Below are 14594 nucleotides of genomic sequence, written 5' to 3'. Positions count from 1 at the left end.
AGAAGTGACCCATGTTTGCATTTCTTTCTGACAATGCACGCATTCTTTCTGACTTGACTCAGTATATGTCTGAATAAAGATAAAACTTCAGTCAACTTCAGTGTAGGCATGGCCAGATCGTTATATATACGTGTATCTAAATACATTTTGCCAGGGATACTAAAACCTATTCCTGTGGATATCATACCGAAGATCGAATCCCGGTTCGCCTCGATTATGTTTCTAGGTTTGTCAGCACCATACCCGTGCTCGTGGGTTTCATCGAAGTGGTAAACGTCTGAGACCTGCATCACTTCGGGCTTTCCTCCCACATAAAGCTGACACGCCGCGATATAACTGGAATACTGTTAAAAGCGGCGTTAAAACCCAACTCACTCACTCACTCATACCGAAGATGCTTTACACTTCTTGTTTGTGTGTACAAATTACTATGTTCTTCGAAATAAAATGTATTTCTACCAACATGGTTATTCTGTACAAACAGTGCCATGTGGAAATTCGAATTTGAGTAAGGAAGAACAAATCCAAACATTAGATTCTATTCAAAACTGGCAGATTTTCAATGAAGTAAATGAATTGTTTAATATAAACTTCAAATATATTTTTTTTTTACACATCTAGCTTGGCATGTACAATTCATTCGTTTCATCTAACCTACATTGATGTATTCATTGTAATGGTTCCTGTGTAATGGAGCGGTATTAACATAAGCGTTGTTGTTTACCAATCCATTTTCACACTTTTGTGAAAATAAATATGTTTAAATAATTTGCCAGGGATACGGTCAAACTGTTCCCAATAGGACATTTTGTACGTATCTCTTGAGACCTACAGCTGGTATCCGGGTAAGGTCGGGTAAAAGAGGGGTGGGTACCCGGGTAGTAAATTTGGACTCAGCCCTACACTGTATATTCCGACACTGCTGGGGTCCGGGGGAAATCGGATTAGACAGGTGTCGGATTGGACAGTTCCATTGCTGATGTCACCCGCCGTTCATTAAACTTGTAAATGTTTACGTGTACACTACATATACACATTGTATGCGGGGGGAAACAACAGTATTATATGAACACATGTATAACAGAATTTTTTCATCGTCAAACGCATTGTACCATACATGTATTAAACAACAGTTCAGGAAATCGGACTAGCATGGCGTCTCATGTTGTTTCTCTGGGGCGGTCGGGTAGCCTAGTGGTTAAAGCGTTCGCTCGTCACGCCGAAGACCCGGGTTCGATTCCCGACATGGGTACAATGTGTGAAGCCCATTTCTGGTGTCCCCCGCCGTGATATTGCTGGAATATTGCTAAAAGCGGCGTAAAACCATACTCACTCACTCATGTTGTTTCTCTCTAATCATTGTACTGTGAACTGGCATGATTCACTCCACTGACTCCAGGCTATTAATTAAGGAAACCATTATGGATTCACCCTGTGTTGAACGAAACATGAATAAATATTTTTTAATAGCTACTCATGGTTCCCGCACGGATACCTGAAAGTTAATATAGGCATATGCAAACTGCAGTATGTGATGCGTGTATACCTGGGGCAGTGTGTTCATGGATATATTCCACTGTCACGGGGAATGTTAATAATATAACACAAATAATGTGCCCTTTTCTTGCAGACTAGGTTAAAGTGTCACAGGAACACGGCTTGTTATTTCTTTATACTAGTATTATTATTTTTTTATTAAGCAACGGTTTTTGATTTAAAGACTAACTGATCTGCTTATCAACAAAAGAATGCCGATCCCAAACACACACACACACAGACACAGACACACACACACACACACACACACACACACACACACGAATATATTTGGGGATATTTTTTTGTAGTGAAGACTGGCACAATTTAATAACCCCAAAAGTATTCATGATCCCAACGTCTTTTTGTTCCGTAAATATACGGCCGCAGTGCAGCGGAGTCTGTTGTTTAAGGCCACGGCCTGGGCCCACTTGCACAAAGCGATCTTAGCGCTAAGACTATCGTAAGCCTATGTTTAAGTATGGGAGTTACGATCATCTTAGCTCTAAGATCGCTTTGTACAAGGGGGCCCTGGATCTGGAGAGAGGCAATTTAGCGAGTGCTCTGACCAATAACCGCTGAGGTTTACATCACACAAACGGCAATATATTGCAATTAATATTTCTCGTGTGATATTCAGCAGGCTTGCCGCCATCGAAACTACATTTTGATTCTTGTCGGGCAGCGGTATAGGATTCGCACGAAATTGATGCATGGAGTACGGAGCTTAACGTACGTGTGTGTGTTTTATTAAGCTTGCCCACCGAGATACCAGTCCTTGCCTTAGCCCCTTACTTCGGAGCGCCAGGCAGGGTAACATTAAGTACCATCTTTTAACATCTTTTGGTTTGACGAAGCGAGGGATCGAACCTCTATCTTCAGCTCTCCGGACAGGCGGTCTATCCACAAGACCACGGAGGCGACCCTCGTGTATACAAACCCATGACGTTGGGGTGTCGTGATCAACGAAGTTCGACTGTAGACTAACCTATAGAGCGTCCGTCCGGAGAGCGGAAGGTCCGGGGTTCGATCCCCGGCCGCGTAATACCAAAATACGTTCAAAGATGGTACTTGTTCTTACCCTGTCTGGCGCTCGGCATTAAGGGGCTAAAACAAGGACTGGTCGGCTCGGAGTCAGTATACTGTGTCTGAGTGGGGTATTCATGTTAAACTGCGGCATGGTATCTCAGTGGGCTAGCACTATAAATCGGCATCAGTCCGGACTTGTACAAGCAGCCACACACACACACACAGACAAACCCGTACATGCACGTCGCTATGTAAGTGCAATAATCATGTACGCAACGTTAAACCCCATTTCACCTCACCTCACTGACCTATAGGATGATCACTGCCACATCATCATCACAGCAGCTGTGCCCCGTCCATGACACCCACACGCCACAAGCCATAAAATTAATTTCCATGTTTGCTATTACAGGTTTATTTCCCGTCCTGACACTCGCATTGTCGGATCTGATAGAAATAAACAAGTGTGTATGTATTAACATCACGTAGCCCCGCATTGTGTCCATCTCGGTGTGCGCCGAATAAATAGAGGTTATCACGCGAGTGTGTTTGGGGATGGTAAATATCCTGCATTAGGAATAAACATTGTATTTAGCGAGCCTTGGCGAGCTAAATACATAGTGTTTATTCCTAATACAGGATATTTACCATCCCCAAAGACACAAGCGTGATAACCTCTTTATCATATAATGTCATTCTTTAATTCTGTGCATTAAAATCGCTTTCCCTCTCTCACAAACATTACCGAAACATTGCGAGTTGTCCTGGAATGCGCGCATTAATATTTATTACGTCACAGGGTAAGTGATGTGTCAGTAGGACTGTGACAGTAGCCAATATAGTTCCAACTGAAATCTGTTTCATATACAGTGGCGAAGCAACTTATACGCAAGACAACAGTTGTTTTTAATTGCCTTTCGTGGCAATCCATCGGTCTGTCTATGAGTCACGGCCACGGTCAGACGTTGTTGACAGTCGGTCTGTCCTTTCATAACGTTAAGAAGTGTAGTCAGATGTACACACAGCGACAAATCGAAACAAGGTAACAGTTCAAACATATTTCGGCCGAATCCAACCATTTTGATTTGTGGAGAAGGTTTCAAGCCACAGAGGTCTACAAGCACAGATATGGCTACTGATCCCGCTGGCTAGGCCTCGTGCCCTCGCAAAATTGTTTCGAAATTTATATCTCGAAAGTTGCCAAAACTTATAAAATGCCTCAGCTACGTCACAGTTAGACACTGATTTTCAGTATATTAGACTGTTCTTTTGATAATGATAGCAATTATCCCTGTAGTTTATCCAGATTCACGATGGTTAATTCTGACTCGATCGCCGAATGACGAGGGCGACGCCATGTTTGTTTATAAACAGTGAAAGTAGTCCTACTTGACCTCTGGTATTTGCATCTCTATCCGCATATGACCCCAACGGATATCGTTTTTATCCGTTGGCTTTATCCTGCCGAGAAACCTACCCATTATATGATAAAATATCATATCATTGATATTTTGTCCAGATTCCTGTATCTGTTTTGAATGTACGATTGTAGATGCAATTTCCATGTAAGTGAATTAATTATCATATATTGTTCTTTGAGAATGGAAATGAAGGTTCAGACAAGAGGTAGAATCTCGAGCACGGATATAATCACTGAAGAGCCCTCTATCAAGTCTATGTGTATCGGGACACGGAGACATGCACCGCTCGACTGTGGAGAGGTCGTAGCCGTGACAATGCATAGAGACTGCTCGCCTGTCACAAAGCGGAACATCACGAGTTCATTCGGAACAAATCGTGAGCCTCCGTATTGTTTATTCAGGGTGAATGCGTTACTGTTATGGCATGTCATAGTCAAGCTACTTTGATGCAGATACAGTGCGGGGTATATTATATATCATGGTTGTGATTAGTATACAAGTATATAAAGACGTATCATTACATATATTGTGGTTGTGGATGTTCCTTGTCGGGAGGAGGAACGGGCAATCACCTCACGGTGACCTCGCCTAGTGTTCTCAGGTACATATGAAGTTAGAGGTGTATGACGGGGACATATTATACGTCACAAAGTCCATCACAAGGTGACGTCAAACACTCGAATAATCTGCTCGTTTTCAATTTCAAATAGATTCCTTTTCAGAAAGAAATCGGCTTTTCTCCCACATTAAGCTAACACCCGTGATATAACTGGAATACTGTTCAAAGCGGCGTATGTTAAATCCAACTCACTCACTCTTTGCCAGGAAGATGGGCCCAGTGGTTAATGCGCTCGTTTGATTAAAGATCCGGGTTCGATTCCCAATGTGGTTCCGTGTTTTGGTGTCCCCCGCCTTACTGGATTACTGCTTAAAGCAGCGTTAAACCCAACTCACTCACTCACAGTGGGTAGCACAGTGGTTAAAGTGGTCGCTCAACGCTGGTTCGATTCCCCACAAGGTGCACTGTGGCAGTTATTCGGTGCCGGATACCAACAGTGGTACCAGTTAAACTCACGGTTCAAATCCAGTGCTTGCGTTCTTTTTTCAAAACCCATGACGAACCAGGTGAACCCGTGTTGAGCAAGGTATAACTCAGGTTAACCTTGGTTGACCAATATTAGCTAATGTTAACCGATAAACTTTTTTTGTTTGTTTGTTTGTTGTTTAACGCCGCACTCAGCAATATTCCAGCTATATGACGGCGGTCTGTAAAATAATCGAGTCTGGACCAGACAATCCAGTGATTGTCATCATGAGCATCGCCCCACGCAATTGGGATCGATGACATGCATCAACCAAGTCAGCGAGTCTGACCACCCGATCCCGTTAGCCGCCTTTTACGACAAGCATAGCCCGGAATCTTAACCGATTAACCGGTTGACCTAAGTTGTCCATACCTCGTGAACCCCTAGTGTGCCGAACTGTAGTCGGGGACATGGGTGGCCCTGTCGTCTAAGGCGCCGCAATTCGCTGTGCAGAGTTGCGTCCCTTGGGCACGCCAGAAACCTATGGTTGTGGGTTCGAATCCCGGTTCGTCCCGATTATTGTTTTTAGGTTTGTCAGAACCATACCCGTGCTCGTGGGTTTAACCGAAGTGGTAAACATCTGAGGCCTGCATCACTTCGGGCTTTCCACCCACATTAACCTGACACGCCTTGATATAACTGGAATACTGTTAAAAGCGGCATTTAACCCAACTCACTCACTCACTCACTCACTGAACTGTGGCATCCACGTGACGTCATCTGTAAAGCTCAATAATGTGTTTGTTTGTTGTTTAACGCCGCACTCAGCAATATACCAGTTATATGACGGTGGCCTGTAAATAATCGAGTCTGGACCAGACAATCCATTCATTGACATCATGAGCATCGATCTACGCAATTGGGATACGATGAATCAATCACGAACAAAAACAGTTTGATAAATAAAATTAACTAGGTCTTGATGGTATACGTGTATTCTGAAATCCGTCTTGGAAATGAAACTTTCGTTTGTGCTACAAATACTTTAGAATCAATAATGCAACTTTGATAAGGATTTTGCATCGTGTTTGTATTTTGATTTTTCTTGTCGGTTTACATGCATTAGTGAGTGAGTATGGTTTTACGCCGCTTTTAGCAATATCCCAGCAATATCACGGCGGGGGACACCAGAAATGGGCATCACACACTGTACCCATGTCGGGAATCGAACCCAAGTCTTCGGCGTGACGAGCGAACGCTTTAACCACTAGGCTACCCGACCGTCCCTTTAAATAGAAAAGGTTACCATTGGATTTCTCCTTCCCCTGGCCTACATCATTGTATCTAAGGTTCAATTGTATGCGTTTTATTTCGTGTGCTGCCCTAAGTTGTCCTTCATTAAAACTGGTCAACCCAGGTTTTATCTAGTCATCCCTGGTTGCCAGGAATGTGGTAACGTCCTCGGTTGACTCAGGTTGACTCAGATTTTGATAATTGAACGCACGTACTGGCAACCGGCAGCCGTGATGACTGGGCTCATGTCTGTGAAAAATTGTATGTTCATAGCTGGCTGAGCAAAGCAACAGTGGGACCAGTTTATCAGCCGACCAATAGTGTTTTACGATTCTCGTTTAGAGTAACATGAGTTATGCCCCTTGAAACTCGCTTCTGAGGGTCTGGGGATAAGGCTCTTTAAGCGAATTGTTTAATATAATAATATTTACATGCATTTCGGTAAACACGGTAAAGTATAATTGTCTGTGTATTTAATGAATGATTTGTGAGCAATATGCTGTAATAGATTTTGACCGTATATTTTAGAGACGCTTCATTCAATCTCACCCCGCTCTTATACACCGATACGATACCGTTTTGAATGTAGAAGCTCCGAGGACACCTCCATAAGATGTGGCGTCGAGTGATCTTTCTAAATTCTCGCTGGTGGTATTTTACCTGCGTTAGGATCAGTAGGTAGGACGCCAACTTTAAGGTAGTTTGTTTGTTTGTTGTTTAACGCCGCACTCAGCAATATTCCATCTATATGATGGCGGTCTGTAAATAATCGAGTCTGGACCAGACAATCCAGTGATTTACATTATGAACATCGATCCACGCAATTTGGATCGATGACATGCACCAACCAAGTCAGCGAGCCTGACCACCCGATCCTGTTAGTTGCCTTTTACGACAAGCATAGTCACCTGTTACGGCAAGCATGGGTTGCTGAAGACCTGTTCTACCCCGAATCTTCAGTAAGTTCGTAACATCATCGTATAATAGTAAGAGAAAGTAATTTCATTGTCAAGTTAGGCATATCACTAGAGGAGAAAGGCGACGCTGAAAAGGATGACGCCTCACATCTGACAATGTGTTTTTAACGAAATGAACACCAAACAGTGACGTAGTGAAAAGAAATGACCGATACGGGTTGACTTGGATATGTCCGGAAATAAAAAATATAGGTGTGGAAGGGGGTGGGGTTATTCTGGGCGGAAATTAACATTAACTTACTGTCGTGTGCGTAAATACTGTTTATAGTTATATGTATTAGCAAGTTAATCCGAGCGAGGGAGTGTACACCGTGATCAAGTGCTGACTGAAGACGTCGCAAATGTGCGCAAAAACGATCAACGGCCATTTTCTTCATTTAGTACCTAACAGTTAAAAAAAAAATATAAGACAATTTTATTGCTTATGTGACCTTCACTACACCCTTACTCTACCACAAAATGAACCCCTATATCCCCATTCTGTTTGTCTATAAACCCCCACATCTATAAACCTTTATGATGTCCACGCTCTAAGGCAACACCAACCACCTCTTCTTTCAACCCCACCCTCCCTAAATCCACATTGCCCGTTCTCCTAGCTGCAATCCAACCCACCCTCCCTAACTCCACATTTCCTGCTGTCCTACCTGCAACTCAACCCCACCCTCCCTAACTCCACATTGCCCGCTCTCCCAGCTGCAACTCAACCCCACCCTCCTCAGCTCCACATAGCCCGTTCTCCCAGCTGCAACTCAACCTCACCCTCTCTAACTCCACATTGCCCACTCTCCCAGCTGCAACTCAACCCCACCCTCCTCAGCTCCACATTGCCCACTCTCCCAGCTGCACTCAACCCAACCCTCCCAAAGTCCACATTGCCCGCTCTCCCAGCTGCATCTCAACCCCACCCTCCCAAACTCCACATTGTCCGCTCACCCAGCTGCAACTCAACCCCACCCTCCTCAGCTCCACATAGCCCGCTCACCCAGCTGCAACTCAACCCCACCCTCCTCAGCTCCACATAGCCCGCTCTCCCAGCTGCAACTTAACCTCACCCTCGCTAACTCCACGTAGCCCACTCTCCCAGCTGCATCTCAACCCCACCCTCCCAAAGTCCACATTGCCCACTCTCCCAGCTGCAACTCAACCCCACCCTCCCAGCTCCACATAGCCTGCTGTCCCAGCTGCAACTCAACCCCACCCTCCCTAACTCCACATTCCCCGCTGTCCCAGGCGCAAATTAACCCCACCCTCCTCAGCTCCACATAGCCCGTTCTCCCAGCTGCAACTCAACCTCACCCTCTCTAACTCCACATTGCCCACTCTCCCAGCTGCAACTCAACCCCACCCTCCTCAGCTCCACATTGCCCACTCTCCCAGCTGCACTCAACCCAACCCTCCCAAAGTCCACATTGCCCGCTCTCCCAGCTGCATCTCAACCCCACCCTCCCAAACTCCACATTGTCCGCTCACCCAGCTGCAACTCAACCCCACCCTCCTCAGCTCCACATAGCCCGCTCACCCAGCTGCAACTCAACCCCACCCTCGCTAACTCCACATTACCCACTCTCCCAGCTGCAACTTAACCCCACCCTCCTCAGCTCCACATAGCCCGCTCACCCAGCTGCAACTCAACCCCACCCTCCTCAGCTCCACATAGCCCGCTCTCCCAGCTGCAACTTAACCTCACCCTCGCTAACTCCACGTAGCCCACTCTCCCAGCTGCATCTCAACCCCACCCTCCCAAAGTCCACATTGCCCACTCTCCCAGCTGCAACTCAACCCCACCCTCCCAGCTCCACATAGCCTGCTGTCCCAGCTGCAACTCAACCCCACCCTCCCTAACTCCACATTCCCCGCTGTCCCAGGCGCAAATTAACCCGACCCTCGCTAACTCCACATTACCCATTCTCCCAGCTGCAACTCAACCCCACCCTCCTCAGCTCCACATAGCCCGCTCACCCAGCTGCATCTCAACCCCACCCTCCCTAACTCCACATAGCCCGCTCACCCAGCTGCATCTCAACCCCACCCTCCCTAACTCCACATTGCCCACTCTCCCAGCTGCAACTCAACCCCACCCGCCTCAGCTCCACATAGCCCGCTCACCCAGCTGCAACTCAACCCCACCCTCCCAAACTCCTCGTTGCCCGCTGTCCCAGGCGCAATTTAACCCGACGCTCGCTAACTTGCCCACTCAGCAATTATACAAATAGACTGACTATAGTTAATGTGTCAAATACTGGTTAAGGTTAAAATTAATGTTCTTTCTATTGGGGGAGTATTGTTCCATCGCCGGACTCCAATAGGAAGACGAGGACTGACAGTACGAAACTGTGTCAACAGAAAAAAATACAACATTTATTTGCGCTAAACTGACCAGTGAACCACTGAAACCTCTTGTTTTGTTTGTTTGTTATGTGTTTGACGCCGCACTCAGCAATTTCACTACATCTTCCGTTGCCAGGCCTTTTCACGTTATGTAGTCCAACAAACTATCTAACGCGGTCCAATATCCACGGTCTTAAACTGTTTTAACTTCTTAAAGGATCTTAAACCTTTAGCAAAATGTGCCACGATTATTATGCAATCTATTAAGCAATAGCTGCGTAAGCACCATCTTGTTGTACAGTAAACCACGGTTATAACGAACACGCTTACAACGAACTGACGGATATAACGAACTTACTTTTTTAGTCCAGACTATTTGCTGTAGTTATGCTGTATATATGCTTATAACGAACTACGGTTATAACGAACTAAAATTAGTAGTCCCTATGAGTTCGTTATAACCGTAGTTTACTGTACATATATGTATAATATGAATAATCTTGTTAGCACTTGTACCTCCGTGGGTGCTTTATAGAGAAAAACAATTAATTGAATTGAAAAATATATTCCAGCTATATTACGGCGGTCTGTAAATACAATCTGGACCAGACAATCCAGTGATTGACATCATGAGCATTAATCTACTCAATTGGGATAAGATTGGATGTAAATCAACCAAGCCCAACCACCCGATCCCACCAGATGCCTCTCACGACAAGTACGGGTGGCTGAAAATCAATCAACTAACCCGGATCTTCATGGGTCGAAGCCTCTTGTACATCCGTACATTTTTTGTGTTAACGATTTCAATTATGTTTACGTGTTTTATCTATGAGACAACGCACTTCCCCCAGTAATACATCCACGTGTTTGGGGGGTTATCTTTGAATACAGAGACCCGAGAGGAGTTTAGCGAGAGATTTAACTTCCTCGAGTACGCATATCAGGTTGTCAGTTTGAAATATCTGGCTGACAAACACGAATAATCATTTAATATTCCTGCCTTGTACTTATGCGATGGCCCCTCGATGACATGCAACAGTAAACCACAGCCATCTGTATATGAACCATCCGTATTAGTGTATGTGGCGCGTATTTGGTAAGAGGGGGCGTATCATTGAGAACAAAGTCGGTATATAACATGTCAGATGTCTGACAGGTGAGTTAGTTATGAGAATGGAAACCAATTATTAATCAGTCTATAATCCGTTGTACATTTTGAATTTATCTTTGTGCATAGTTTTCATCATCACTTTTTATCGTTTCTGCTATCTTGCATATTGAATTCTGAATGAAAAGTATTAATGGTGGGTCTTCAGCAAGCCATGCTTGCCGTAAAAGGTGACTATGCTTGTTCTAAGAGGCGACTAACGGGATCGGGTGGTCAGACTCGCTGACTTGGTTGATGCATGTCATCGTATCTCAATTGTGTGGATAGATGCTCATGTGTTAAACATCAACATCACTTGGGGCTTTCCTTCAACATCAAGGCGACCCACCGATACATAACAGAAATACTGTACAAAGTTCACTCATTCACTCATTACGATTGACTATCAAAGTAAATCGATTCATCGTTTGAGATCGCCCCCAGGAAAACAGCAAACGCACCGGAGCGGAGTTTGTTTAATATATCGTCAAAAAAGGGCGTTTCACACAAGTGCCAAGGAAGTGTAATCCATTTCTATTTATTATGTAAACCATTTATATCCAGGCGATGTAATGCTGTAATCTCAATGGCAATATAATCGCTGGTTAGTGTGTAGCGAGACAGATTATTTGTGAACATATGTTCCTATCGACGTGATAAGACATCCAGTCTCATACATCTCCCGGGGGGCGAGTCAAGATCTGTTGACAGGATTACATATATCTGAAATGGATGCTCCACTTGAGTCGTCACTAGGCCTGGGCATACAGGTGTCCTGTTCTCTAAACGTGAGATGAACAACTTCTCCATGCGTGGTGTGACTGACATTGTATTCATTTCACCATTCGTCACAGTTCGCATCTTTCCGGAACCAATCGGGGTCCAAGCAGACTAACACTTAGTCCCAGAAATAAATGTATCTTATTTAAAAATATATATCTGGACTAACGGGATCGGGTGGTCAGGCTCGCTGTCTTGGATGATGCACGTTATCAATCCCAATTGCGTGGATCGATGCTCATGATGCCTCGATTATTTACAGACCGCCGTCATACAGCTGGAATATTGCAGAGTGCGGCATTAAACCACAAACAAACAAACAAAACAAAATAAAAAAATCCAAATGGAGCCCAGAACAAAAAAGATTGTTAAAGGGCTATGGTCTGAACATGAAACTTCAACACTAAGGCTTGTGCCGGAACGACTAGACTTACATCTAGTCTCAGAAATGAAAATATTTTACAGACAAAAACAGTTGTTAAATCATCGTATATAATATAATAAAAAGGAGCCAAGGCTTTGTTCATTTTCAGATACTGCAGTATTCTAGACTTGCCAAATATTATAGACTTGCATGGGCTGTATCTGATATATTTGTTTCAGGGTCTGTATAACAGACTACGGAACGACACGAGGAGTCACGAATGTACAGATTATGGAAGCCAATATGGAATTGGGAACAAAGGTGAGTGAGAATAATTTTATCACTGATTATTTGACAAATATAACACCTCGCTAAAGTAAACTTTGTAAACATTGTAAACATTACTTTGAGATGTATGAAATCTGAATTAGTTTTACAGTGAACAGCTCTTTCGCACACGCACGCACGCATGCACACACACACACTCACGCACGCACACTAAACATTATACGAGTACATTGCGCACACATTGTGTGCGCGTGTGGGGGTGCGTGCGTCCTGTGTGTAAAATGATTGCCGGGAGAGTACTGTAAACCAGTGAACAGCCGTCTATTATTATTAGAAAATCATAAGCTGGATACGGGGCTCAATACCCACTACTGACCACATATTTTTATTATCGACGCTAAACCAGAAATACATTCGCAAGACGAGAAGTAGATTTTACTGTCTCTTCAGTCACTTTCCCTAGGCCATCGACTGATGTTCACTTGAAATATTTGTTTGCTTTTTTTACGCCGCACTCAGCCGCTGTAGCTTTATGATGGCTGCCTGTACATAATCTAGTTTGGACCAGACAATCCAGTGATCGATATCGCAAGCAACGCTCTCTAAACAAGTCACAACAACCCTGACCACCTGGTCCAGTTTGTCGCCAGCCCACTTGCACAAAGCGATCTTAGCTCTAAGACTATCATAAGCCTATGTTAAAGTATGAGAGTTACGATCATCTTAGCGCTAAGATCGCTTTGTGCAAGTGGGTTGCGGGGGATCAATTCTAACCCGGGATCACCGCAGAGATTCCTGGAAATGACTATATGAAGTTATTTCAGTGTTTTAATCGTAACATCGACAGCAGCCAACCAGTAATGTACTGGCATGGGAAGGTGGCCAAGGTATTACTGTTACATCTGCCCATAATGATTGAGTTCCCGTGAGTTTGCTGATGATGTCTGTTTGAAACCATCACTAACCAGAGACAGACACACGGCACTTTCCTGCATGAATAACGGATGTCTGTTTTATAAATGTTCCTGTGCCAATGCCTGTTCCTGTGCCTTATCCTGTGTCTTTACTACAGACAGTCTCCCATACACCCCCTGAACAAGCATGACTGTGAGGATATACTAAGGTCCCCAGTAAGCTGTAACTATCGTAAGAGGCGACTTAATGGATCGGTGATCTGGCTTGGAAACTAGGTTGACGCATGTCATCGCATCCCAATTGTGTTTTTTGTTGCTCGTGATGTCAATCACTGGATTGTCTGGTCCAGGTTCGATTATTTACAGACTGTCGTCATATAGCTGGAATATTGCTAAGTGTGGCGTTAAACAAACAAACAAACTGAACAACAATTCCGAAAACTCCAGTGTCAGTTTCTGAAATTAAAGACAAACATTTGGGCTTCTATTTAAGCTTAACCCATGCAAAAAATCCCGATTTCATTTCAGAAGCTTAATAACTCATCCCCAGACTAAAATACTTAAAATGCATATTCATTGACATCAACTGAATCGACTCCCAAGGGATCTACAATGTGGCTAGGGGTGGGGTGGTTGGGGAAATCAAAATGTATCTTTATGAAATATCATCGCGGAATTTGTTTTTTCAAGGGCAAAAGTGATATTGCAGGGGTTAGTGAAGAAAGCACTTGGCGACTCCAACCCAGATGTCGTGGATCGGAACTGTACTTCATGACGCACGAACTCGCCCTTCCTATACCGCCCCGACCTACAGCTACAAATTCAGGCAATCACAATTTACTCGAACTGGAACAAATTACCTCAAAGCATCCAGACGGCGACTTCGAGGACACAAGCCCCATGAAACAGACATTATCGTGGTGGCAGATCCCCTCTAATGGCGGATGTCGCCAAAGGTCATCTGATATGACCTCGGAAAATGAGGATGCGTTTACTCAATTCAATTTGACCACCTGTTGATAAATGTCAGATAACAACCGTCTGGTATTATTTATTTCCCATCCACTGTGCAAGCTGATGATTTGATGAGGCGGTGCGAGGTGTGTGCTGTTTAAAAGGTCTGCACTGGTCTGGGTTGTTGTGTGTGAACTGTTAAAGGTTCACTGTTAACTGTTTGTTTGTTTGTTGTTTAATAGAGAATCTCACCCAAGTGTCTTTTGATATCGGGGGCACGGGTGGCCCAGTCGTCTAAGGCGCCGCGATTCGCTGTGCAGAGTTGCGTCCCTTGGGCACGCCAGAAACCTATGATCGTGGGTTCGAATCCCGGTTCGCCCTGATTATGTTTCTAGGTTTGTCAGCACCATACCCGTGCTCGTGGGTTTCACCGAAGTGGTAAACGTCCGAGACCTGCATCACTTCGGGCTTTCCTCCCACATTAAGCTGACACGCCGTGATATAACTGGAATAATGTTAAAAGCGGCGTTAA

General features: G+C 44.4%; 1 protein-coding gene across 1 annotated transcript; it reads left to right on the top strand.

Annotated features, from left to right (window-relative positions):
- Positions 1–3569: 3569 nt before the first annotated feature.
- On the top strand, positions 3570–14146 carry LOC125377394. The gene is made up of 3 exons (XM_048390470.1): positions 3570–3607; positions 12146–12227; positions 13799–14146. Exons 1-3 carry the CDS (start codon positions 3579–3581, stop codon positions 14126–14128), a joined length of 441 nt encoding a protein of 146 aa, XP_048246427.1. The 5' UTR covers positions 3570–3578; the 3' UTR covers positions 14129–14146.
- The last annotated feature ends 448 nt before the right edge of the window (positions 14147–14594 follow it).

This window comes from Haliotis rufescens, unplaced genomic scaffold, assembly GCF_023055435.1.
Source record: "Haliotis rufescens isolate VD_foot unplaced genomic scaffold, xgHalRufe1.0.p SCAF_9, whole genome shotgun sequence".
Classification (NCBI taxonomy): Eukaryota; Metazoa; Mollusca; class Gastropoda; order Lepetellida; family Haliotidae; genus Haliotis; species Haliotis rufescens.
The sequence above is the reverse complement of the archived record's forward strand: the minus strand, read 5'-3'. Positions and strand labels throughout refer to the sequence as shown.